Here is a 24,207-nt window from a genome sequence, read left to right on the forward strand (position 1 = left end):
CCATAAAAAAGCCAGACTACGGTTTGCAACTGCACATGGGGACAAAGATTGTACTTTTTGGAGAAATGTCCTCTGGTCTGATGAAACAAAAATAGAACTGTTTGGCCATAATGACCATTGTTATGTTTGGAGGAAAAAGGGGAGGCTTGCATGCCGAAGAACATCATCCCAACCATGATGCACGGGGGTGGCAGCATCGTGTTGTGCGGGTGCTTTGCTGCAAGAGGGTCAGGTGCACATCACAAAATAGATGGCATCATGACGTAGGAAATTATGTGGATATATTAAAGCAACATTTCAAGACATCAGTCAGGAATTTGAAGCTTGGTCACAAAGGGGTCTTCCAAATGGACAATGATCCCAAGCATACTTCCAAAGTTGTGGCAAAATGGCTTAATGACAACAAAGTTAACGTATTGGAGGGGCCATCACAAAGCCCTGACCTCAATCCTATAGAAAATGTGTGGGCAGAACAGAAAAAGCTTGTGCGAGCAAGGAAGCCTACAAACCTGACTCAGTTACACCAGCTCTGTCAGGAGGAATGGGCCAAAATTCACCCAACTTATTGTGGGAAGCTTGTGGAAAGCTCCCCAAAACGTTTGACCCAAGTTATACAATTTAAAGGCAATGCTACCAAATACTAATTGAGTGTATGTAAACTTCTGACCCACTGGGAATGTGATGAAAGAAATAAAAGCTGAAATAAATCATTATCTCTACTATTATTCTGACATTTCACATTCTTACAATAAAGTGGTGATCCTAACAGACCTAAGATGGGGAATTTTTTCTCGGATTAAATGTCAGGAATTGTGAAAAGCTGAGTTTAAATGTATTTGCCTAAGGTGTATGTAAACTTCCGACTTCAACTGTACAAAAACTAATGTACATGAACAACCGTGCAAAATGTTGTAACATTTTCAAAGGACATTGTTTAAAGTAGTCACTGTGTACAGAGTTGTGTGGTTTGTTTAACATTGCAATTATTGGATTTTGTTTGACATACATTTTAAAAGGGTCTCAGCATCTTGTTATCATGGAATTGACCCTATGGCAACAGTTTTGCTTAGGAATTCCTCATCTCAAAGCCTATACCATCTGACTTGATAGTGATACTCCAACTACATGCCTGCTTCCCCTGTGTCATATATTGAATGGCTGTAGTTGGCTATTGCCCAACCAGGTGAACTATACATTCATTATTTACAGTTTATCAGGGGTCACTAAACGTCAGGCTCTTGTGCTCTCACTGTACAATCAGCATTTTAAAGCTACTGTGCCGTTTGAAAAAGCTTAGAAAGCTTTTTTATTATCTTTAGCGAGTTTAGTGACCCCATTTTTATTTAGGCATAGTAATGGTTGGGAAACCCATTTGCTACTTGTTTAAAGGCAGACTTACACTGGGGATGTGAGTAGGTACAGCCAAAACACAAAGACATAGCCTACAGTTCATGCCAGAAAAAGTGCCATTTTTGCTTGTTGAAAAAACTGGTACTTTCATACTTATATATTTTCTCACCACCAAGGTTAAGCTAAATTCAAACAGTAAAATGTCTCACACCTCCAGGAAAACAAATGTATGGTGACCAATCAGCACACACGCCACAACATCCGACTATGGGGTTAAATGAAAGATAAAACATTTTAAAAAGTGCTTTGGCAGACCATGTCAGCTACCTCAGAGGTTATATTCAAAAGCAAACATTACTTTGCATCTCAGGTGTGCATTAACTGGTGTGTTTGCTTTAAAAAAATACAATGTTAACTTTATGTTTGATATCAAGTTACACCTTGTGCCATTTAACCTATGTTCTTTGCCAAGAATAGAATCCTTACATTTTTGTTGACAGGTTGTAAGTTGGCATAGGGTTTTAAACTTCGACAAAAAAGCAGAGAAAATAGGTTGAGTCTGATGGGTCACACGGCTCCCGCCAAACCTACACTTCAAGCATTGAATGTCTGTTTCTTTAATGTCCACCAGCTGTAGTTGAAACACCCCCACTGTAATCAATGAGGCACACTACATACACCAGCCGCAGAAGCAGCATGTCATGTTCCAGGCCGCCTATATAGCAGTAGGGTTGCACAGGTTATCAGATCGTTAAGTCATACTGATAGGGTTCTTGGAATGTTAAACAGATATTAAACTGAAAGTTTATCAGACCTGTATCAGATCTCTGCAAGTTCCAAAATCTTAAAAATATAAATACAGAGTACCAGTCAAAAGTTTTCTACATTGTAGAATAATAGTGAAGACATCACATTTATTAAATAACACATACGGAATCATGTAGTAACCAAAAAAGTGTTAAACAAATCCAAATATATGTTATATTTGAGATTCATCAAAGTAGCCACCCTTTGCCTTGATGACAGCTTTGCACATTCTTGGACTTCTCTCAACCAGCTTCACCTGGAAAGTTTTTCCAACAGTCTTGAAGGAGTTCCCACATGCTGAGCACTTGTTGGCTGCTTTTCCTTCACTCTGCGGTCCAACTCATCCCAAGCCGTCTCAGTTGGGTTGAAGTCAGGTGATTGTGGAGGCCAGGTCTTCTAATGCAGCATTCCATCACTCTCCTTCTTGGTTAAATAGCCCTTACACAGCCTGGAGGTGTGCTGGGTCATTGTCCTGTTGAAAAACAAAAGATAGTCTGACTAAGAGCAAACCAGATGGGATGGTGTATTGCTGAAGAATGCTGTGGTAGCCATGCTGGTTAAGTGTGCCTTGAATTCTAAATAAATCACTGACAGTGTCCCCAGCAAAGCACACGCACACCATCACTCCTCCTCCGTGCTTCACGGTGGGAACCACACATGCAGAGATCATTCGTTCACCTACTCTGCATCTCACAAAGATACACTGGTTGGAACCAAAAATCGCAAATTTGGACTCATCAAACCAAAGGACAGATTTAAACCGGTCTAATGTCCATTGCTCGTGCTTCTTGGCCCAAGCAAGTCTCTTCTTCTTATTGATGTCCTTTAGTAGTGGTTTCATTGCAGCAATTCGACCATGAAGGTCTGATTCAAGCAGTCTCCTCTGAACAGTTGATGTTGAGATGTGTCTGCTATTTGAATTCTGTATTTATTTGTGCTGCAATTTCTGAGGCTGGTAACTCTAATGAACTTATCCTCTGTAGCAGAGGTAACTCTTGGTCTTTCTTTCCTGTGGGGGTCCTCATGAGAGCCAGTTTCATCATAGTGCTTGGTGGTTTTTGGGCCAACACTTGAAGAAACTTTCAAAGTTCTTGAAATTTACAGCATTGACTAACCTTCAAGTCTTGAAGTAATGATGGACTGTCATTTCTCTTTGCTTATTTAAGCTGTTCTTGCCATAATATGGACTTGGTCTGTAACCAAATAGGGCTATCTTCTGTATATCACTCCTACCTTGTCACAACACAACTGATTAGCTCAAACACATTAAGAAGGAAAGAAATTCCACAAATGAACAGGCACACCTGTTAATTGAAGGGTGGCTACATTGAAAAATCTCAAATATACCATTTATTTTGATTTGTTTAACACTTCTTTGGTTACTACATGATTCCATGTGTGTTATTTAAGTTTTGATGTCTTCACTATTATTCTACAATGTAGAAAATAGTAAAATAAAGAGAAACTGTGGAATGAGTAAGTGTGTCCAAACTTTTAACTGATACTGTATATACCAAATCCTACTGTTCAGCGTGCATCTCTATATTAGACTTTTGTGTAATTTAAATAATGTACGAAAAACTTCTCCAACTTTTCTAAAAGCTATACATGGATTAGGGCATAGCTATAATTCCTCATACAGTATACTGACCTACATAATGTGCAACTGGTAGTTGTTGCAAGTTGCTACAGGACAGTAGATCCCTGAGAAACAAAACAGGAGACAATGATATTTTGATCCAAAACAATTGCTAAACGGGAGAATCAATACTGACAAATGTGCAATTCACATATTCTAGAATAGTGACAATTTTCTCCTTTGTTCAACTAATCAAAGTTGATGACCTTTGAATTGGCCACAACATTTGCAACATTGATTTATCTTTGGGAGGGACTAGGAGAGATATGGGGAGACATTATAAACAATCTAGGTCCTGTGGTTAGTGAATCAGTTACGGTTGAGAGAGAGCTCAACCCAACATAAGGGACAGAGCTTTTTTTGTTGTTGAGCGCCCATCATGGGGGACCCCAAGATCTGGCTATTACTTCTTCTGAGCACCAATGTCTTTGCTCGTAAGTTTTTATATTTTATTACTCTCCGATTTTCATAAGATAGTGAAAACTATTCATCACTTGCATTTTATTTAGTCAATATAGGAAGATACATATTTTAGTAATATATTAGGAATATAATTATATTCTATACTACAATCTACTTTAATTAATGACATCAAATTATTTTGGATAGTTTGAAAAATATATGTCTAAAAATGTATGCTCAACTGCATGTCTGACATTTACACAGATTCAATGTAGCAAAGTATACTGAACAAAAATATAAAAACAACATGTCAAGTGTTGGTCCCATGTTTCATGAGCTGAAATAAAAGATCCCAGAAATTGTAAATACGCACAAAACGCTTATTTCTCTCAAATGTTGTGCACAAATTTGTTTACATCCCTGTTAGTGAGCATTTCTCCTTTGCCAAGATAATCCATCCACCTGACAGGTGTGGCACATTAAAAAGCTTATTAAAACAGCATGATCATTACGCAGGTGCGCCTTGTGATGGGGACAATAAAAGGCTGCTCTACAATGTGCAGGATTGTCACACAACACAATGACACAGATGTCTCAAGTTTTGAGGGAGCGTGCAATTGGCATGCTGACTGCAGGAATGTCCACCAGAGCTGTTGCTAGAGAATTAAATGTTAATGTCTATACCATAAGCCCCCTCCAACGTCATTTTAAAGAATTTGGCAGTATGTCCAACCGGCATTACAACCGCAGACCACTTGTTTGGCATTGTTCGAGTGAGCGGTTTGCTGATGTCAACCTTGTGAACAGAGTGCCCCATGGTGGCGGTGGGGTTATCGTATAGGCTGGCATAAGCTACGGACAACGAACACAATTGCATTTTATCAATGGCAATTTGAATGTATAGAGATACCGCAACGATATCCTGAGGCCCATTGTCGTGCCATTCATCCACCACCATCACCTCATGTTTCAGCATGATAATGCATGGCCCGTGTTGCAAGATCTATACACAATTCCTGGAAGCTGAAAATGTCCCAGTTCTTCCATGGCCTGCATACTCACCAGACATGTCACCCATTGAGCATGTTGGGGAAGCTCTGGATCGACATGTTCGACATCGTGTTCCAGTATCCGCCAATATCTAGCAACTTCGCATAGCCATCGAAGAGGAGTGGGACAACATTCCACAGGCCACAATCAACAGCCTGATCAACTCTATGCGAATGAGATGTGTCACACAACATGAGGCAAATGGTGGTCACACAGATGCATATCTATATTCCCAGTTATGTGAAATCTGTAGATTAGTGCCTAATGAATTTATTTTCATTGACTGATATCCTTGTATGAAATGTAACTTAGTCACATTTTTGAAATTGTTGCATGTTGCATTTATATTTTGTTCAGTATAAATAAATGCTACACCAATGTAACATTTTTCACAAACATTAGGACTCTTTTATTTGCTTTTTAGAGAAAGGCAGTGAAAATGCTGATGAACAGATGTCATCATGCCCATGTAAGTCTCTAAGAATTTACTTGAACTGTTAATCTTACGTTCAGTAAATAAATGCTTTTAGATCGATACCTGTCCTGGTTTTTGAGTTTTAGTGGAACTGGAGATAACAGAGATAACATGGCTGTATCTGAACTCTTGCGCCATGATGTTCATGATTTGTACAATTGATGTTATTCACTAAGAGAATTTCCATTTACTCAGTAAAGGTCCAGAGTTCAAGTGGTGACTTGGAACTTCGACTGTGAACCCAGGATGTTGTGTAAAAAATATTGACTTAAATAAGGGAAAACCCTTCTCTTTTTTTTCTTCATTTAAAAAAATGATGTTTTGTTTTGCATTATGTAGAAGTACAGTACCAGTGAAAAGTTTGGACACACGTACTCATTCAAACTTTTTATTTTTATTTGTTTACTATATTCTACAACTATGAAATAACACATATGGAATTATGTAGTAACCAAAAAAGTGTTAAACCAATCAAAATATATTTTAGATTTGAGATTCTTAAAAGAAGCCACCCTTTGCCTTGATGACAGCTTTGAACAGCCTTGGCATTCTCTCAACCAGCATCACGAGAAATGCTTTTCCAACAGTCTTGAAGGAGTTCCCATATTTTCTGAGCACTTGATAGCTGTTTTTCGTTCACGCTGGAGTCCAACTCATCCAATACCATCTCAATTGGGTTGACGTCGGGTGATTGTGGTGGCCAGGTCATCTAATGCAGCACTTCATCACTCTCCTTGGTCAAATAGTCCTTACACAACCTGTAGGTGTGTTTTGGGTCACTATTCTGTTGAAAAACAAATGATAGCCCCACTAAGCACAAACCAGATGGGATGGCGTATCACAGCAGAATGCTGTGCTAGCCATGCTGGTTAAGTGTGCTTTGATTTCTAAATAAATCCTAGACAGTGTCACCAGCAAGGCACCGCCGCATTAACACACCTCGTCCGTGCTTCACGGTGGGAACCACACATGGAGAGATCATCCGTTCACCTACTCTACGTCTCACAAAGACACGGCGGTTGGATCCAAAGATCTCAAATTTGGACTCATCTAACCAAAGGACAGATTTACACCGATCTAATGTCCATTGCTTGTGTTTCTTTGTCCAAGCAAGTCTATCTTATTATTGGTGTCCTTTAGTAGTGGTTTCTTTTTCAGAAATTCGACGATGAAGGCCTGATTAACGAAGTGCCCTCTGAACAGTTGATGTTGAGATGTGTCTGTTACTTGAACTCTGTGAAGCATTTATTTGTGTTGCAATTTCTGAGGCTGGTAACTCTAATGAATGTATCCTCTGCAGCAGAGGTAACTCTGGGTCTTCCTTTCCTATGGCGGTCCTCATGAGAGCCAATCCGCTTGATGTTTTTTGGGACTGCACTTGAAGAAACTTTCAAAGTTCTTGAAACTTTCCACATTGACTGACCTACATGTCTTAAAGTAATGATGGACTGTCATTTCACTTTGCTTATTTGAGCTATTCTTTCCATAGTATGGACTTGGTCTTTTACCAATTAATTATCTTCTGTATACCACCCCTACATTATCATAACACAACTGATTGGCTCAAATGGATTAAGAAGGAAAGAAATTCCACAATTTACACTTTTACCAGGGCACACCAGTTAATTGAAATGCATTCCAGGCGACTACCCCATAATGCTGGTTGAGAGAATGCCAGGAGTGTGTGAAACTGTCATCAAAGCAAAGCGTGGCTAACTTTGAAGAATCTCAAATATAAAATATATTTTGATTTGTTTAACACTTTCTTTGTTACTACATGATTACATATGTGTAATTTTATAGTTTTGATGTCTTCACTGTTATTTTATAGTGTAGAAAATAGTAAAATAGAGAAAAACCCTGGAATGTGTAGGTGAGTCCAACATTTTGACTGGTACTGTACATCTAAAATGTAGCCAGTGGCTCGTAGCTAGTATATTAGAAGTATTGATATAAATGATATAATATTTGATATAATACTTGTACATTCAGTGACATTATTCAAATTGATTTGCCCATTATTTGTGATCTCCAGTGTCAGCAAGGTTTAAGACCTTTAAGAAATATGTGTACCAATACACAACAGAGAGCAAAAATGGTGTGACTGGTACATCCAAACTCAGGAATGGCCCCAAAGTCACATGTCAGGTAAGCCTATGTCTGTTTCTTTTTGTGGCTCCACTTTTTATTGTTTCTCCTGGTAAACGGGGGAGCTCTTATCTTACTGCCCCTCCCTCTCTCTGTTTGTCTCTTGTTATTATCCTCCTCGTTTAGGTTGAACTCGAAGTCCCACAAGAATGCAGCTTCGTTCTTCACACAGCGAACTGTGCTCTCAGTGAGGTGTCGGTCATCGACCCTCAGGGAGAGCCTGTGTATAGACAGGCCGCAGGAGCTGATGCCTTCCAGACTGCTATGGAGAAGTCAGTGGAAACATTTACCATAAAGATAAAACATGTATTGTCAATTTGATGATTTGAACATAAAATGTTCTCCTTCACTTTCCATCATTTTTTATGAACCATTTCAATCATTTTTCACTTGTAAAATTAATAACACTATGTATTATTAGTCCAGTGAAAGAACAGATCAACTATAATTAATTTGACAATGTTGACTTATTGTCTGGTGTGTCGTTTGTATTCAGGAACCCTCTGAAAATCACATGGGAGCCGGTCGTCGGGATACGCCTCTACCCAGAGCCAGATGAGCCTGTCAACATCCTGAACATCAAGAGGGGCATCATCTCCGCACTCAACGTCCCTGTCATGGAGGAGAGAAACAACATTATGGTAGGTCAGGTGTTTCTTAGAAGTGCACTATTGCACTGAGGGAAAGTGAGGGAAATATTGATGTATATTTTTCCCTTTCCTCATTAGAACACTGTGCATGGCCTGTGCAAGACTGACTACACCGTCAACTCCAGGAAGGACATTGATACAGATGTGACCCTCACCAGAGATCTGTCTCAGTGTGATCAGTTCCGCAGAATGAAGCTCCCCAGCAGCCCCCTGGCCCTCCTCCCAAGCCTGGTGAGACCTGACTTCAAAAACATTAAACCTGTACAACTTCACTGTGTTGAAAATGTTGTGGGTTCCCTCTGGGTCCACCCATACAGATATAGGATCTTCATTTGACCAGTTTCTCACAGTAGAAAAATAATCCTACAGCAACAGGAAATGTGAAATATTGTGTGGATTATAATGAATGGACATTTTTGTAGGGGTTGATACAAAAGTGAAAATTACAAACTTTAGAAGCCTTTTTTACCTTACACTACAAATTTCCTGCATCAACAGGGTGATCAAATTAAAATCCTACACCTGTACAAAAATGTTTGCTCTCAAAGTGACTGCTAAAAGTGACATATAATATGATATTATATCATGTTATTTTAGAGCAATTATAGTCTATAAAATATATGACATTTCAAGGAAGTCCTGAGCAAACCATACAGCCATTTTGATAGATATGTGTATTTTCTTATAACTTCAAATGTGAGATTTTCAGGAAATTTAAAAAAGGTAATAATGTCATTATATGGCTATCACTCTTTCTTCAGCATGGTCCTTTGTCCAAGCTCATCAGTAGTACTCAGGACTGCAACTATCAGTTTGACAACAGGAGAAAGCATATGACCAATGCTGTGTGCACAGAAAAGCACATTTTTCTGCCCTTCTCACATGAGTAAGTCACCGACAAACATTTATGTGTATGTGCGGTGTGCAAGTGTGCGTGTGTGTGCTAGGGTTTAATTGCGGGAACTGGGCTACCATGATTTCCCGCCCAAACCCATTCTCGTTTCCCGAGATAAATAATGGCATGATCAATCAACACAGTGTGTGTGTGTGTGTGTGTGTGTGTGTGTGTGTGTGTGTGTGTGTGTGTGTGTGTGTGTGTGTGTGTGTGTGTGTGTGTGTGTGTGTGTGTGTGTCTGTGTGTGATTGTGAGTGTGCGCTGTTGTAGCCTACTGTGGGCCTATTACGCAAAGTCGCCATTAATTCAAAGCGCTACGTGTGACGGATTCTTCTACCATGCCATTGGAAACACCAAGTAGGCCTACATTCTACATCAGATCAGCACTAAAAAAAGATGGCCATAGCCTACCCTCCCCAAGAATCTATGGAAAACTATGGAATTTTAACCATACTTTAACCATGTAATTTGAGGGCTGAGGGGATAGGGTGTATATTTTAAGCGTTTGGACCGCAGCCATAGACTGTTCTCTATGCTATCGCACTTAACACTTATTTTTCTTAAAACGGCATTGTTGGTTAAAGGCTTGTAAGTAAGCATTTCACTGTAAGGTCTACCTACACCTGTTGTATTCGGCGCATGTGACAAATAACATTTGATTTGATAAAGAACATTTGAAAAGGGTTCTGTACAGCGGCAAAAATGGATGTAACGATAGCGGAACCCTTTTTGGTGATAAATATAATCTTTTTTAATAGTTATTTTTTGGGAACAGGTTCTCTATAGCACCATTACGGTTCCATTTAGAACTGTATGAGCATGGTTCTTTATAGAAGCTTCAAAAAGGGTTCAATATAGCACCTAAAAGGATATGCCATCTTTACAAGCCAAATAATCCTTATTTGGCACTATATAGAAAAATGATTTTTTTGTGTGATAGCTACTTGCATGGTTTCTGTAAATATAATTGCTTACTAAGTGTGCAGGCTACACTCAACCTCTCGACGCAGTTACAGTAGACAATGTCCAATCTCAATATCCATACATTAAAATTTCCAAACTAACGTGTGGCACTGGCAGAGACTCAAAATATAAACTGTTGCTAATCACAAAATGGCGGATACACTGTCCACAAATGCGCTTGAGGAAATAGACATTTGCAATTTTGTTTCATGATGTTAGGCCTATGCTAACAAAAGTGAGCTCACGGTGGGATACTGGTCAGATTCACGGGCAATTTATCAACTGCAATATCCATGATTCTCCTCTGCTACCCTAGGCCTGCTTAGCTTATCTGTTTGTATAGCGGAGAATCTCATGTTCCCTGGGACAAAGTTATCGCAATAAGTGTATTATCCTCAAGTAAAAACAGCCACAACCTCCCCCAACTCCCCAATTGCCAGGTGCAAGCCAGGGAAGAGAAAAGGGACAACAAGCTGTCTGACATCTTTCAGTCAAAAATATACTAAAACAAATGTAATTTTCACTAGACCTCATAATATTTTACCAATCGGCCATCAGTGCTTCATAAGACTACATTAAAACTAGGCTACATCGCCTCCCGAGTGGCGCAGCGGTCTAAGACAGTGCTGGAGGCGTCACTACAGACCCGGGTTCGATCCCAGGCTGTGTCGCAGCCAGCCGCAATCGGGAGACCAATGATGCAGCGCACAATTGTCCCAGCGTTGCCCTGGTTAGTGGAGGATTTAACTGGCCGGGATGTCCTTGTCCCATCATGCTCTAGCGACTCCTATCCTTGTGGCGGGCCGGACACATGCACGCCGACTTCAAATGCTAGTTGTACGGCGTTTCCTCCAACACATTGGTGCGGCTGGCTTCCAGGTTAAGTGAGCAGTGTGTCAAGAAGCAGTGCGGCTTGGCTGGGTCATGTTTCATGGACACATGGTTCTCGACCATCGCCTCTACTGATTCCATAGGGGAGTTGCAGCAATGGGACTAGACTGTAATTACAAATTAGGGAGTAAAACGTTTTTAAAAAACAAAACAAACAACTAGGCTACATCAACGAAATAGTTTGGTGACTTTGAGAGAACTTTGAGTTGATTAAATTGCATCAAACAAATTCAACAACAACGTTAAATTCCTGTGTATATTTCCCCATTTACAGTGGCATAATCATGTCAGTATGGCTGATATTTTATGTTTAAAATGGCACTTCCGATTTGAACCATGTCACGAACCGGCTCAAAGCCCGTAACAAAAGGGAGACAATGTGGAGATAAGGAGTAACAAAACATATATTTATTAAATAAGTAACTAAGTACAATGGTGTGTGTAATCAGTAATCAGTAGTGTAAGTGAGTGTTTTGCATGCATGAATGTGATAATGCAGGGTGTTGAAAGATGCCAAAGCATCAAAAAACCACCAAGAAACACAACAAAATCTAGAAAGGTGTCTGCATGGAGAGAGTCTCCTCCATGAATTTATCCTGGGACACACCGGGCCCAGGTGTTTCCCATGTAGCTGACGACCCTCCCAACTCCGCCCACCGGCATCCTAATAAGGAAACAAGAACAAAGAGGGAATACGGCAGACAGAGTGGGAGGGTCGTCACAACGGGAATACCTGAATCCCGGTCATTTCTTGTAATTATCACTGGAAAATATTCAACCTTAAATTGTGCGTGTTACAAAAATATTTGAATTGATTTCAGTAAAGCCAATTTTTACCCATCTGCAGGAATAGCGGAATATCATCTGTGGTGACACAGAGCCTGACCTTGAAAGACTCAGCAAAGATCAACAACAGAGTCGTTGGTAAGGAACATGAAGGCATGTACTGTACTATCAGGAAGTGTGAGTGTTGTGTTTGTTGCGATCTGTGATGGCTCTTGCTAAAAATATCCCCTTGTTATAAGAGCTGCATAGCATTGTGTTAACAATTACGTACTGATACCATGAAAGCTGTCAGTTTATAACTGTAAAGATGCTCGCTCGTCTGTTGAAGAAAGAGAGTCGGACCGAAATGCAGCGTGTTGGTTACTCATGACTTTAATGAAAGAAAACGCAGTACATGAAATAACTGAAACTAAATACAAAAAACAACAAAACGGAACATGAAACTATTACAGCCTATCTGGTGACCACAACACAGAGACAGGAACAATCACCCACGAAATACAAAGCGAAACCATGGCTCCCTAAATACGGTTCCCAATCAGAGACAACGATAAGCACCTGACTCTGATTGAGAATCGCCTCAGGCAGCCAAGCCTAACAACACCCCTAATCAGCCGCGATCCCAACTAATACAAACCCCAATACGAAAACAACATATAAACCCATGTCACACCCTGGCCTACCCAAACATATAACAAAAACACAAAATACAATGACCAAGGCGTGACAATAACATTAAATTCAGCTCATTTGGCTTGGGTCATGACCCTGTGGTTTGGCCATTATATGTCAAGTAAAGTGTCAATTATTAAGCAGATAACATGAGTTGAAGGGAACTTCTTGAAGGATTTTCCATACCTGTTCTTTTCTCCCTGTACGTTGACGTAGAGGTTGAAACCAGCCGCAATCAACCCCTTCACATGGAGTACCCAGAGGACAAGGCTCCTACTCAGACCAAAGAAGCTGTGCTGAGCACGCTGCGAGACCTCAGCGGTCTGTCGAGCACTGACCAGGGCCAGAGGAGGCCAGGTCTCTTCCAGAAACTGGTCTCCGAGCTTCGTGCCCTTAAGAACGAGACACTGAGCCCGGCTGTGGAAGAGATGATGGTGGAGGGTGGTATGCTGACCTGGCAGGCCCTGGCCCAGTGTGGAACACCAGAGTGCACCAGTGCCATCCTCCAAGTCATCAGGACGATGGACAGCAACGCTGTGGAGGGGGATGCCTTTGTGTACGCCCTTAGCCTCCAGTCGAGCCCTGATTCCCACCGGGTCAGAGATATGCTCAGTGTGGCCCAACACAGGCAGAGCAAAGCCATTATGTACGCTCTGGCAAACACAGTAAGGAAGTAAGTGAAATTACACTCTTTACTATTTTTACTCTTCCTCAAAATAACTGAAATCATCGATATCTCATCAATTGCCTTTTTTTGGGAGGGGGGAATATTGTTGAAGTTTATTTGACTGTAACCATAACAGCTTTGTAACTTTTTAGATTTTTTTATTCAATTAATTGTTGAAGCTAACCACCATAGGGCAATACTTACCATCACAACTAGGGTTGCAAAATGTTCAATAAATTCTCTGGTTTTCCCGAAATCCTGGTTGGAGAATTACAGATTTCCTGCTTATTGCTTATACTCCTCCAACCGGGATTTCAAGACAACCAGGGAATTTATTGAAAGTGCCCAGAATTTTTCAAACCTAGTCACAACACAATTCAGCACTGTTAACATATTCCCAACACTCATCTGCAGGTTCCACCCAGGACATCCCACCGCTGAGGTCAAAGATGTGAAAGAGTTCATGGATACCATGTTGGGAGACTGCTCAGGGAATGAGGATATGACTTTCCTGACACTAAGGGTATACAACCACTTATACGCAATATTAAAAGTATTGTTTTAAGTATTGTGTTGTTGTATACCTAACATACATATACAGCTAGTCAGTATTGCACCTTGCAACTTAATTATTTCACAAACATATTCCAGGTAATAGGTGTTATGGGTAAAGCTATGAAATCTACCGGTGATGTCGGTCTGAGCTTGAAGAAGTCCCTCATGAACTGTGTGCAGAAGGGTGCTTCTCTATCTGTCCAGAAGGCAGCAATTCAGGCCTTCAGACTCATGGACATCGACCAGGAGGTGATTCAATGCCCACCACCATACCCACCACCTAAACCTACTCAATAAATTCTCAACGTTCTTCTTTGAGTTCTCTTCAGTTATATACTTTTATTACTTAGCACACTGTTCATAATCCTATCAATAACAATCTGTACTAATAAGCTAAAAGGTTTGTGCTGTGAATGACAGGTCAGAGAAAGTCTCTTGGAGGTGTACCAGGATGCTGAGAACCCCGTCCAGAAACGTGTGGCAGCTTATCTGATGCTTATGAAGAGTCCTGATGATGCACTCCTTAGCAAGGTGATCACCACGCTGAATGACGAGCAGGACCCACAGGTCAGGAGCTTTGTGGCCTCCCACCTTGACAACATCCGGCACTCTGATGATCCCAAACGCAGCAGTAAGTGACTGTTTTCTGTATGATATGTTCAGTCACTCCCTATTCGTTTATATACGTAGTTTACAAGGTTAACTTAATGTGTGATCACAGTGGTAGAAGGTGTCATTGTTTTCTGCATCTCCTACTGTATATGTTTTTGACACCTGTGTAAGAAAATCATCTTCATTTAGTTATATTTTTCATCCGTCTGTCCAGCTACAAAATCATGGACATGATTGTGTTCAATAGAATCACAGCAACAAAATAATACCCTATTTTCCCAATCCCCATAATCACTTGCGCAACACAAACAAGTTGTGGGTTCTGAAAAGTGCTCTTTCTCCTTTCCTCAAGAATAAGACAGTATATCGAGGAGGCATTGCAAGACCATCAGCATCCTGCTAACCCCTTCACCACAATGTCCCGCAACTACAAAATGGACACTGCCATGGGCTCCATGAAGGGCAACATGATATTTGATTCCACTGACTCCCTGCCAAAGGAAGTCCTGCTGGAGACCACCCTCAAAGCCTTTGGGTACAATAGTGATATGTTAGAGGTAATGTTTGAAAAGACTTTAGAAACTTATTTGGTAAATATGATACAAAAAGTGTATTTATCTAATGAATGAAACATTTTATTTAAATGCATATTACTTCAAAGAATAATGGCATCTATATTGGTGTGATTACATTGATATCTTGTCTCCCCTTTATGTGTTTAAGTTTTATATCGTATTCTCACTTCTTTTTTTAAGGTTGGTATTGAAGGTAATGGATTTGAAGCGAGACTTGAGGCCCTTTTTGGAGAGCAGGGTTTCTTCCCTGACTCGGTCTCCAAGGCCATGTACTGGGCGGGTCACAAGATGCCAGACTCGGTCAAGCAGGTGCTGGAGAACTGGATCCCCCCCTTGAGGAGTGACAGAAGGAAAAGACAGGTAAAAGTGTATGATTTTATGTATTGATGTTCAAGGAATAGTTTTTTGGTTTGGCCTTTTAAGGACATGTTTAATCCTCCATATCTTACAGGTCCCACAGGACCTCATGAGAGACATTGGACAGAACTTCCAAAAGCTTGTCAGGGAACTTCGCTCTCAAGACTCCCCTGAGGCTATGGCATACCTAAGGATTCTTGAAAATGAAGTTGGATACATCAAGTCGAGTGAGATTGAACACATGGCCCAGAGCCTAGCCATGTACTCTGAGGTGTTCTTCAAGATCATGCCTCTTAAGGTAAATCATGGTTGACTGAACAGGTCATTCTGAAGGAAAAAACACATACAATCCCATTGAAAAATGGTGCTATTGTTTTTGGTATGTGAACTAAGTGCGAACTAGATAACTCAACAAAAAAGGAAATTACAAACAGAGCTAACCCACTGGACTGGTTGAATCAACATTGTTTCCACGTCATTTCAATGAAAGTACACTGAACAAAAATATAAACGCAACATGTAAAGTGTTGATCCAATGATTCAGGAGCTAAAATAAAGGATTGTATAAATGTTCCATAAGCACAGAAAGCTTTTTGCTCTCAAATATTGTGCACACATTTGTTTACATCCCTGTTAGTGAGCATTTCTCCTTTGCCAAGATAATCCATCCACCTGACAGGTGTGGCATATCAAGAAGCCGATTCAAGGCCTCCCGGGTGGCGCAGTGGTTAAGGGCGCTGTACTGCAGCGCCAGCTGTGCCATCAGAGTCTGGGTTCGCGCCCAGGCTCTGTTGTAACCGGCCGCGACCGGGATGTCCATGGGGCGACGCACAATTGGCCTAGCGTTGTCCGGGTTAGGGAGGAATTGGTCGGTAGGGATGTCAGCATTCAATTGGCATGCTGACAGGAGGAATGTGCACCAGAGCTGTTGCCAGATAATTTAATGTTCATTTCTCTACCATAAGCCACCTCCAACATTGTCTCCAACCGGCCTCACAACCTCGCCCAGGACCTCCACATTGGGCTTCTTCACCTGCTGGATCGTTTAATATCAGCCACCAGGACAGCTGATGAAACTGTGGGTTTGCACAACCGAAGAATTTGTTTGCACAACTCTCAGAAACCATTTCAGGGAAGCTCTACTGGGTGCTCGTCGTCCTCACGAGAGTGTTGACCTGACTGTAGTTCAGCCTCATAACCGACATCAAGTGGGCAAATGCTCACCTTCGATGGCCACTGACACGTTGGAATCCCAGGTTTGAACTGTACCAGGCAGATGGCAGACAGCGTGCATGGCGTCGTGTGGGCAAGCGGTCTGTTGATGTCAAAGTTGTGACCAGAGTCCCTCATGGTGGTGGTGTTGCAGGCATAAGCGACGGACAATGAACACAATTGCATTTTATCAATGGCAATTTGAATGCACAGAGATACCGTGACGAGATCCTGAGGCCCATTGTCGTGCCATTCATCCGACGCCATCACCTAATGTGTAACGGCTTTCTTCCTGGGAAGGAGAGGCGGACCAAAACGCAGCGTGGTTAGGGTTAAACATCTTTAATAAAGACTAATACAGAGAAAACACTACAAATATACAAAACAATACATGTGAAAACCGAAACCAGTCCTGTGTGGTGAAACAGACACGGAAATAACCACCCACAAATCCCAACACAAAACAGGCTACCTAAATATGGTTCCCAATCAGACACAATGACTAACACCTGCCTCTGATTGAGAACCATATCAGGCCAAACATAGAAATAGACAAACCAGACACACAACATAGAATGCCCACCCAGCTCACGTCCTGACCAACACTAAAACAAGGAAAACACACAAGAACTATGGTCGGAACGTGACATAATGTTTCAGCATGATAATTCACAGCCCCATGTCGCAGGGATCTGTACAGAATTCCATGTTAAGGTAATGATGGAATGTTGTTTGACATTAAAATGGATGCAGTGTTAAATTAATTCACCATACTATATATATATTTTTTTATTTTGTTTTCTTCCTTTTGATCATAGTCAGAATCCTATAACCCTTTGCCTATTTTGAGGTATTACTCAGAAAAGGTCATTTGAGATCACTTTCTGCTCTGGGTAAACAGACCAAAGACACTAGGAAAAAAGACACTAACAAGCTTCCATCATTATCATTTAACTACTACAGGTTACATCAACAGCCTTTGGTGGTATTGATCCCATTATATCACTGAGATGACGTAATTATATGTGGCTTGTAAGGACATAATATATTCATCTCCATCGACCCAAATTACCCAATTAGTTTATTTGTCAATCCGTTGATTTGCTATGTAAGCAGTTCATTGTCTTCTATCAAACCACAATTTAAAGCCACATCATTGGATTTATGTGGGAAAATGTCTTACAAAAACCTTCCTTCAATTCCGGGGGAATAAAATATTCTGCCTGCATACTCACCAGACATGACACCTATTGAGCATGTTTGATGTTTGGGATGCTCTGAATTGACGTGTACGACAGCGTGTTCCAGTTCCCACCAATATCCAACAACTTCGCACAGACATTGAAGAGGAGTGGGACAACATTCCTCAGGCCACAATCAACAGCCTGATCAACTCTATTCAAAGGAGATGTGTCGCGCTGCATGATGGTGGTCACACCAGATACTAACTGGTTTTCTGATCCATGCCCCTGCTTTTTTAAAAGATATCTGTGACCAACAGATGCATATCTGTATTCTCAGTCATGGGAAATCCATAGATTAGGGCCTAATTGATTAATTTAAATTGACAGATTTCCATATATGAACTGTAACTCAGTAAAATCATAGAAATTGTTGCATTTGTATTTTTATTCAGTGTACGTAGAACCATTGTGGAATAGACATTGAATTTATGTCTGTGCCCAGTGGGAAATTTGATTTCAATTATCTCCATACACTAATTGAGTTAAAGTGAACTTACCCACACCAAAAGCAGTGTCGGTGATGTTTAAGATGAGGGAGGACGATTTTTTTTGTTATGAGTATACCTTATTTCTATTACAGTATATTGGCTGACTGTCATTCATATTCCATTCACCCAGCTCAACGTAACGTCGATAGGTTTAGGCTACTACATGATACTCTAATTTTCCCTATACCCATCATGAGTTTGCCACGACTTGGCCTATGAATGAAAGTTTACAACTTAGGTGCAAAATTAGAGTAATCAAGGTGACATTCAATACTGCCTTTCACACTCTTGACTGCATCTAGATGATCTAGGGTGTAATCATTAGTCCAACAGTTGCAAACGAGAGTTTCAATTGGATAAATTCAGGTATGTTTATCACACGCAAACAAAGCTCACAGCATGATCATTTTGCTCATTTTACAATTATTTCTCGCATCTACGCGTTCTCCTCCTCTCACCTTTTCCCTTCGCTTATGGACTTCAGTGCACAACACATCAGCTGTCTGTGACCAGGCGAAATAACCTTTCCAAGCCAAACCTTCATATCATAACCGCTAACCGCTACACACAGCTTACATCATTGTCACCATATTAGCTAATGTCATAGCTAGTCAACATACCTACTAGAACTAACGTGTTAGTAAACCCTCTACAGTCATGTGGTACAGTGTACAGTCATCAAGACCCTGGGTCTCGACCCCGCCCTGTGCAACTGGGTACTGGACTTCCTGACGGGCCGCCCCCAGGTGGTGAGGGTAGGCAACAACATCTCCTCCCCGCTGATCCTCAACACGGGGGCCCCACAAGGGTGCGTTCTGAGCCCTCTCCTGTACTCCCTGTTCACCCACGACTGCGTGGCCACGCACGCCTCCAACTCAATCATCAAGTTTGCGGACGACACAACAGTGGTAGGCTTGATTACCAACAACGACGAGACGGCCTACAGGGAGGAGGTGAGGGCCCTCGGAGTGTGGTGTCAGGAAAATAACCTCACACTCAACGTCAACAAAACTAAGGAGATGATTGTGGACTTCAGGAAACAGCAGAGGGAACACCCCCTATCCACATCGATGGAACAGTAGTGGAGAGGGTAGCTAGTTTTAAGTTCCTCGGCATACACATCACAGACAAACTGAATTGGTCCACTCACACTGACAGCGTCGTGAAGAAGGCGCAGCAGCGCCTATTCAACCTCAGGAGGCTGAAGAAATTCGGCTTGTCACCAAAAGCACTCACAAACTTCTACAGATGCACAATCGAGAGCATCCTGGCGGGCTGTATCACCGCCTGGTACGGCAACTGCTCCGCCCTCAACCGTAAGGCTCTCCAGAGGGTAGTGAGGACTGCACAACGCATCACCGGGGGCAAACTACCTGCCCTCCAGGACACCTACACCACCCGTTGTTACAGGAAGGCCATAAAGATCATCAAGGACATCAACCACCCGAACCACTGCCTGTTCACCCCGCTATCATCCAGAAGGCGAGGTCAGTACAGGTGCATCAAAGCTGGGACCGAGAGACTGAAAAACAGCTTCTATCTCAAGGCCATCAGACTGTTAAACAGCCACCACTAACAGTGAGTGGCTGCTGCCAACACACTGTCATTGACACTGACCCAACTCCAGCCATTTTAATAATGGGAATTGATGGGAATTATGTAAATATATCACTAGCCACTTTAAACAATGCTACCTTATATAATGTTACTTACCCTACATTATTCATCTCATATGCATATGTATATACTGTACTCTACATCATCGACTGCATCCTTATGTAACACATGTATCACTAGCCACTTTAACTATGCCACTTTGTTTACTTTGTCTACACACTCAGCTCATATGTATATACTGTACTCGATACCATCTACTGTATGCTGCTCTGTACCATCACTCATTCATATATCCTTATGTACATATTCCTTATCCCCTTACACTGTGTATAAGACAGTAGTTTTGGAATTGTTAGTTAGATTACTTGTTGGTTATCACTGCATTGTCGGAACTAGAAGCACAAGCATTTCGCTACACTCGCATTTAACATCTGCTAACCATGTGTATGTGACAAATAAAATTTGATTTGATTTGATTTGAAGCAGTTTAGCACTTACACCGGCAGGCCTCGATGGCAATGAATCAATAAATCCAAAATCTTACCTTGACTTGGAAGAGTTCCAGTGTTGGATAGCCATAGCCAGCTAGCTAACATAGCATCCCTCTCTGTTTGAGCCGGCTATTTGAGTGTGCTAAACTAGCTAAATGCTTTCGCTAGCTAAGTAAAAATGCAAGTGAAAAAAATATAACTAAATATGTCTCTCTCTCTCTCTCTCTCTCTCTCTCGCTTCTCCTTCATTTTTAATGAAATTAATTTGTTCAAAACTGTTCAACTATTGTCTTTCTTTCTTTTTGAGTAAACTACTCACCACATTGCATGCACTGCAGTGCTAGTTAGCTGTAGCTTATCATTCAGTAGTAAATTGAGTCTCTGATCCTTTGATTGGGTGGACAACATGTCAATTCATGCTGCATGAGTCCTGATAGGTTGGAGGACATCCTTGGAAAGTTGTCATAATTACTGTGCAAGTCTATGGAAGGGGCTAAGAACCATGAGCCTCCTAGGTTTTGTGTACCCAGAGGAGGACGAAAACTAGCTGTCTTCCGGCTACACCATGGTACTACCCTACAATAGGCTGTTGAGGCTACTGTAGACCTTCATTGCAAAACAGTGTGTTTTAATCAATTATTTGGTGACGTGAATATGTTTAGTATAGTTTTATCTAAAAAGGATAACTTTTTAAATGTTTCACTATTTTAATTTGTATGAAATTCACTGAGGAGAATGTTCCTCCCCTTCCTCTTTTGAGGAGCCTCCACTGACCCAAATTCCTTTTGTTTCAATTAACCTTATTCTCTTTATTTTTGCACAGGTCATGCAGTCTCTAATGTCGAGCACTGACAACGAGCTTTATGCCCACTATATCTTCCTGGATGAGAGCTTTTCTCTGCCCACCGCATCTGGCTTACCCCTGAAATTCTCCTTGTCTGGTGTCTTTGCCCCTGGAGCCAAGGGAGGTCTGAGCTTCTCCCCTGGCATGGTAAGCTGCCTGCTCTTTTGTTTCTATTCAATTAAATGTATATGCCTTATGGAAGACTTTGAATGAATTCCCACCCTATTTGAACAAATTTTATGATTCATTTAGGATCCTAGGTTATTTTTAAGTGTGAATTATGCCTTTCTCACCTGTAGCAGCAGCTGTCTTTCATGCCATCTGTCGGTGTGGAGTTTATTACGCAAATGGGCATCCAAATTCCTGAGTTTGTGCTGGCTGGCATTGAGATGCACACCAACATGTACCATGAGAGTTCCCTGAACACCAAAGTCACCATTAGCAGAAATGAGATCAAACTCTCCATCCCTGCACCCAAGGGAACCACTCAGCTTTTCAGTGTCAGGTGGGAATTACTCTAACTTCTACTTAACATATTTCTACTTAAAATAATTGTTTTTAAATATAATTGGAACGTTAAGGGTATCTCACATACTGTTGTCAGTGTGAATCGCAGTACAGACTTAAGAATCCAGTTGTATCAAATGCCATCATCTTTTAACATAGAAAAACTTTACATAAACCAGCCTCAACTTGAATCAGTTATATTAAGCATTACTATGTAAAAAGTCATATTAAAGATTTTGTCATTATTTTCCTGCATCTCTTCAAAATCCAGCAACAAGCTGATGTCATTGTCCTCCACCCAGACTAAGATGGTGCCGTCGATAGGGGAGGGTATGACAGACTCCACTGAATGCCAGCCCCTGTTTACTGGTATGAATATCTGCACAACACTGCGTTACACCAATGCAAGCTCAACAGATGATGCTCCGTACTACCCCCTTACAGGGGAGAGCAGGTGAGAGTTGAGTCCATCGCCAGAATTTCCAAACACATTTGATTTCAACTGCATCATTTTATTGATTCAAAAGATAGTCTTTAAGAGACACATGTCTATCAATTCATTAGGCTTGCTGTGGAGATCCAACCAACAGAGGAGGTAACAGAATACACTGCTGCCATTACTTCTGAAACTCTCAGAGAGGGTAAGGAGGGACGCCAGAAAGTGGACTCTCTGAAGCTAACCCTGAGGGCGTCAGGTATGTGTGTCCAATTTTTAAAAAAATAACAAATTAAGACAGGCAAATTATATAGCTACCCCAATAGAATGTACATAACATGAATTGAGGCACATCTGTCCTCTTCATATTAGGTTCTGAGCCCACAGAGGCGACCGCAACACTGAAGTACAACCGGAACAAGAACACTCTGACCACTGAAGTCCATGTCCCTGATTATGACATTGAGGCAGGGATTAAGCTGGCAGTCACAGACAGCAATGTGAATGGGAAGAAGATACGTGGCATCACCTTAGATGTGACCAACCACAATATTCCACAGTTGTCTCTAGTTGGTCGTGCCAGGTAAAAGAAAACCCAGAATATTTTACCATTTTGGCAAGGTTGGTAATACTGTAACTAACATGCCTTTCTTTGAATGTTTATTAACTTAGACTTGAGTCCATGGAAAATGGAATGCTGCAAGTCCAGATGACCATCCCGGCCCTAAGTTCAGATGCCTCTGCTACTGCAACCCTGAAGAACACCGATGGTCTAGTCATGCAATTAGAGACAGCAGTCAATATTCCAGAGACTTCCTCCATGCAAACAGTCATTGTGAGATATGGTAAGTGTCATACAGCTTTTTCTCTGTACTGTGTGACCTGACAAAGGCAAATGCTAAATGTAACTACAAACAGGAATTATTCAAGTCTTACATGTGGTTTTCCCATACAGATGACAACAAGTTTGAGGTGGAGATGAAGTCTGACCTGAACTCTGAGATCCCAAAACTCATCCCAAACACAGAAGATTACCAGAGGGCGCTACAAAAGTTAATTGATGACATACTAGATCAGAAGGTGGCTAAGACTGATATGAAAGTGCGGCACATTGTTACCAAAGCCATTGAGGTAAGAGTTGTGTTTTTAAAATACAGTGAGTTCCAAAGTAATGGGAATAATCACTTCTATATTAATAAGGATGCTACCATGATTACAGCTAGTTCCGAATGAATTGTGAATAATGATGAGTGAGAAAGTTACAGACGCACAAATATCATACCCCCAAGACATACTCACCATTACGATAACTGGGGAGGTTAGAATTTATTTTATTTTGAGGGGAGGTATGATATTTGTGTGTCTGTAACTGTCACGGATTTCATGTGGTGAAGGAGAGTCGGACCAAACTGCAGCGTGTATATTGCGATCCATGTTTAATCACACAACGTAACACGAATCCAAAACACAAACTCTACAAAACAATAAACGTAATGAAAACCGAAACAGCCTAAACTGGTGCAAACTAACACAGAATAAGGACGTCAAAACACTCAGGACAATCACCCATGACAAACTCAAAGAATATGGCTGCCTAAATATGGTTCCCAATCAGAGACAACGATAAGCACCTGCCTCTGATTGAGAACCACTCCAGACAGCCATAGACTTTGCTAGATAACCCCACTAGCTACAATCCCAAATACATACACACCAAAACCCCAAGACAAAACACACCACAATACAAAAACTCCATGCCACACCCTGGCCTGACCCAATACATGAAGAAAAACACAAAATACTTGGGATTGACAGTAACTTTCTCACTTATCATTATTCAAGATTCATTCAGGACTATCCGTAATCATGGTAGC

General features: G+C 41.2%; 1 protein-coding gene across 2 annotated transcripts in view; it reads left to right on the plus strand.

Moving 5' to 3' along the window:
* Positions 1 to 4,102: 4,102 nt before the first annotated feature.
* apoba (apolipoprotein Ba) overlaps positions 4,103 to 24,207 on the plus strand; it is a 41,378-nt gene continuing 21,273 nt past the window's right edge. The window contains exons 1-22 of one of the 2 annotated variants that reach the window (XM_052496719.1): positions 4,103 to 4,230; positions 5,673 to 5,717; positions 7,759 to 7,871; positions 7,998 to 8,143; positions 8,368 to 8,512; positions 8,600 to 8,752; positions 9,283 to 9,407; positions 12,118 to 12,194; positions 12,945 to 13,401; positions 13,810 to 13,918; positions 14,047 to 14,199; positions 14,371 to 14,585; positions 14,921 to 15,119; positions 15,318 to 15,497; positions 15,589 to 15,792; positions 21,370 to 21,537; positions 21,690 to 21,895; positions 22,169 to 22,351; positions 22,462 to 22,592; positions 22,706 to 22,916; positions 23,006 to 23,178; positions 23,289 to 23,464. In XM_052496719.1, the coding sequence (XP_052352679.1) occupies positions 4,176 to 4,230; positions 5,673 to 5,717; positions 7,759 to 7,871; positions 7,998 to 8,143; positions 8,368 to 8,512; positions 8,600 to 8,752; positions 9,283 to 9,407; positions 12,118 to 12,194; positions 12,945 to 13,401; positions 13,810 to 13,918; positions 14,047 to 14,199; positions 14,371 to 14,585; positions 14,921 to 15,119; positions 15,318 to 15,497; positions 15,589 to 15,792; positions 21,370 to 21,537; positions 21,690 to 21,895; positions 22,169 to 22,351; positions 22,462 to 22,592; positions 22,706 to 22,916; positions 23,006 to 23,178; positions 23,289 to 23,464 (3,624 nt within the window). In that variant the 5' untranslated portion in view covers positions 4,103 to 4,175. Of the gene's footprint in view, positions 4,231 to 5,672; positions 5,718 to 7,758; positions 7,872 to 7,997; positions 8,144 to 8,367; positions 8,513 to 8,599; positions 8,753 to 9,282; positions 9,408 to 12,117; positions 12,195 to 12,944; positions 13,402 to 13,809; positions 13,919 to 14,046; positions 14,200 to 14,370; positions 14,586 to 14,920; positions 15,120 to 15,317; positions 15,498 to 15,588; positions 15,793 to 21,369; positions 21,538 to 21,689; positions 21,896 to 22,168; positions 22,352 to 22,461; positions 22,593 to 22,705; positions 22,917 to 23,005; positions 23,179 to 23,288; positions 23,465 to 24,207 lie in introns of those variants that run through there. The other variant, XM_052496718.1, reaches the window with a different exon arrangement.

The sequence above is a fragment of the Oncorhynchus keta genome, chromosome 35 (assembly GCF_023373465.1).
Source record: "Oncorhynchus keta strain PuntledgeMale-10-30-2019 chromosome 35, Oket_V2, whole genome shotgun sequence".
Lineage (NCBI taxonomy): Eukaryota > Metazoa > Chordata > Actinopteri > Salmoniformes > Salmonidae > Oncorhynchus > Oncorhynchus keta.